At 39.4% G+C, this 2,706-nt stretch overlaps 1 protein-coding gene across 2 annotated transcripts in view; it reads right to left on the minus strand.

Moving 5' to 3' along the window:
• LOC119597114 (protein timeless-like) overlaps nucleotides 1-1,972 on the minus strand; it is a 26,982-nt gene extending 25,010 nt beyond the window's left edge. For both annotated transcript variants that reach the window (XR_005230802.1, XM_037946598.1), the window contains exon 1: nucleotides 1,774-1,972. Coding sequence is in view for 1 of the 2 variants with exons in the window: in XM_037946598.1 (XP_037802526.1) it covers nucleotides 1,774-1,957 (184 nt within the window). In the remaining variant the exon portion in view is untranslated. The remainder of the gene's footprint in view (nucleotides 1-1,773) is intronic.
• Between the last annotated feature and the right edge of the window lie 734 nt (nucleotides 1,973-2,706).

Here is a 2,706-nt window from a genome sequence, read left to right on the forward strand (position 1 = left end):
GGACAGAGAGAGAAGACAGAGACAGGAGAGACGAGAGGAGGGGAGAGACAGGAGAGACGAGAGAAAAGAGAGAGAAAGAGAGAGAGAAAGAGAGAGGAGAGAAAGAGGAGAGAGAAAGAGAGAAGAGAGAGAAAGAGGTGAGACAGAAAGAGAGAGGAGAGAAGAGAGAAGGAGAGGAGGGAGAGAGAGAGAGAGAGAGAGAGAGAGAGAGAGAGAGAGAGAGAGAGAGAGAGAGGAGAGGAGAAAAGAGAGAGAGAGAGAGTTGAAAAGAGTCACTTAGACATACATACACCTCATGCGCACGAAATAACGATGACACATTCATATCCAAAAGAATACTCATGTTTATAACCATACAATACTCTTGGGAAATGTTAAAACAATCCCTATCATACATATGTGATTAGATCTATGAATTGGGAGAACTGCCTAAACGTTCCCATTTCACAGTTTACAGTTTTGAAGAATAAGACTAAAATAATCTTAACTGACATCATTAAATATCAGTAAATCACCCTTATGCTAAAGAAACGGAGGAGGACTGACATTGTTCAAGTAACAAAGACTATATGTACGGTGCGCGCTATAACATGTGTAGTATCCTAAACTGGCATGTCTAGGAAAGTCTCATTAGAAACAAAGTAATAATGCAATCATTAATGGTAAAAAACACAGAGATGCTTGGCGTGTTGGGCATTTTGCCAAAAAACATTCTCAGATTCATGTTTGTGTATATTTCTATACACGTATTCTTTGTGTGTTTTACCATCGCTGGTTTTCCCTATTATGTAGGCTTTGTACAAAACCACTCCGATCTTCTGTGTGTCACATACATACATTTAAATTTTGCCTTTACCGTTCACTATACTGAAAGAATATATAAGCTGAGTGCTCAGCCGACGAGCAGAGAGCATCAGCTGAGCACCAGCTGATACACTCCAGCACTAATATACGAAATGCATGCGTTTGATCCCAATGACAAATATAATCGATGTACCTACGCAAAATCCTAACATACTATATACTGTATTAATGTAGATTTAAATACAAGTACATAATAATATACTGATTTCTATTAACTGCTATTTTGAATGAAATATGAAGCAGCAAAATAATCTTGGTTAAGAAGCAAGCTGAGACAAGACGCCCTGCAATCCACAAGCATAACTGCCTCATACTACAATCAACAAAGCCGACTTTGCGTAATGTCTAGTTGCATCCATATAAAGGTGTCGTAAGATACATGGAGAGTAATTTCCAAACTTTACCTTCAGCCAAAAACCCTCAATTTTTACTACAAAAAAGTTAAAAAGAAAAGAAAAAAATAAAATCATGTCCCTAAAATATTTAATCTCACATTTCTTAAAACCGGAGGCTAAAATGGGGAAAAAACTCTCCCTCATAAACTATTCTATCTTTCCGGACCATTCACGTGAGATCACGGTATCATTGATGAAACACAATTGTCAATATCAACTGCCTATCAAGCAATAAATACACGATATTCATAATCCCATTTTTTTGTGATAAACATTTTCAGTACAGCCACACATGCCCGCGACAAACTTAAAACACAAAAAAAAACACTACCAACATATACATCCATCCAAAGGAAACAAAGGACACGAGTTTAGCAACCGAGGAGAGAAATACTTCCTTTTATACCAACATACACGTAGGAGAAAGAAACAAGAAAGCTAGTCCCTCAACTACTGCGTTAGGATTTAGCTCACCTCAGACAGAAGACAAAGTAAAAAGTAACAACACAATTACCTTTCTCGTGTGCAAGTTTCTTTTCGGCAAGCTTTGCTAAACGGTGCTCGTTGCGGAACCCTACCATACTTTCCTTTCTCATTTCTATTACATCCTCTCTGGACATGCCCTTTCTAAGTCTCCGACATATTTTGTATTTCGTATTAATTGAAACTTTTTGCATGCTTTCTATCATGTTCAACATGCTTGATTCTAAATGTTACCTTTGTTCAACTTAACTATTACCATAAACAAAAACTCGTAACCACTACATGGCATGACTAATGAACTGCTCAGAATTCTTTCAGTGTCTTAATAGTTCTATAATACCTAAAGTATATGAGTGATGCCATACAATCTCTGCACACTTTCTAAGGAAAAACAATCAAATGTTATGTTACATAATATGTACAAGGACAGATATCTCTACATATCCTCTAGCAGTTCATGGCATACCTTACTATTAACAAAAATAATTGTAACATAAGTACACATGATCATATGACATGGTCAACTGCAGTTTTTTTTAAATGCCCTAAGATAACTTATCATAAATCAATCGTCTGGTGAATGTGACAGTGAAAAAAACGAATGTGTCAAGAGGGTCCTTCGTGTGAAATGAATGGCAGCTTCCACTCCTTTCCACTGCAAAGACCTCCTATTCATCTTCTTTTATAGTGCATTTGGCTTCGAAAAGACCAAAGGCCCCGTGGTAAAGAGGAGTCCACTATGGCTTTGGCGGATGTAAGAGAAAAGGAGGGGGAGGAAAGAGCAAAGGCAAAAGGTGCAGCAGGTGGAGGTGGAGGCAGAGGAGGAGGAGGAGGAGGAGGAGGAGGAGGAGGAGGAGGAGGAGGAGGAGGGGGAGGAAGAGGAGAAGGGGAATGAGGAGGAGGAGGGGGAGAAGGAGGAGGACCCACACGCCCTCGCACGCCCCCGCACGCCTCTGCACGCCCC

This window comes from Penaeus monodon, chromosome 38, assembly GCF_015228065.2.
Source record: "Penaeus monodon isolate SGIC_2016 chromosome 38, NSTDA_Pmon_1, whole genome shotgun sequence".
NCBI lineage: Eukaryota > Metazoa > Arthropoda > Malacostraca > Decapoda > Penaeidae > Penaeus > Penaeus monodon.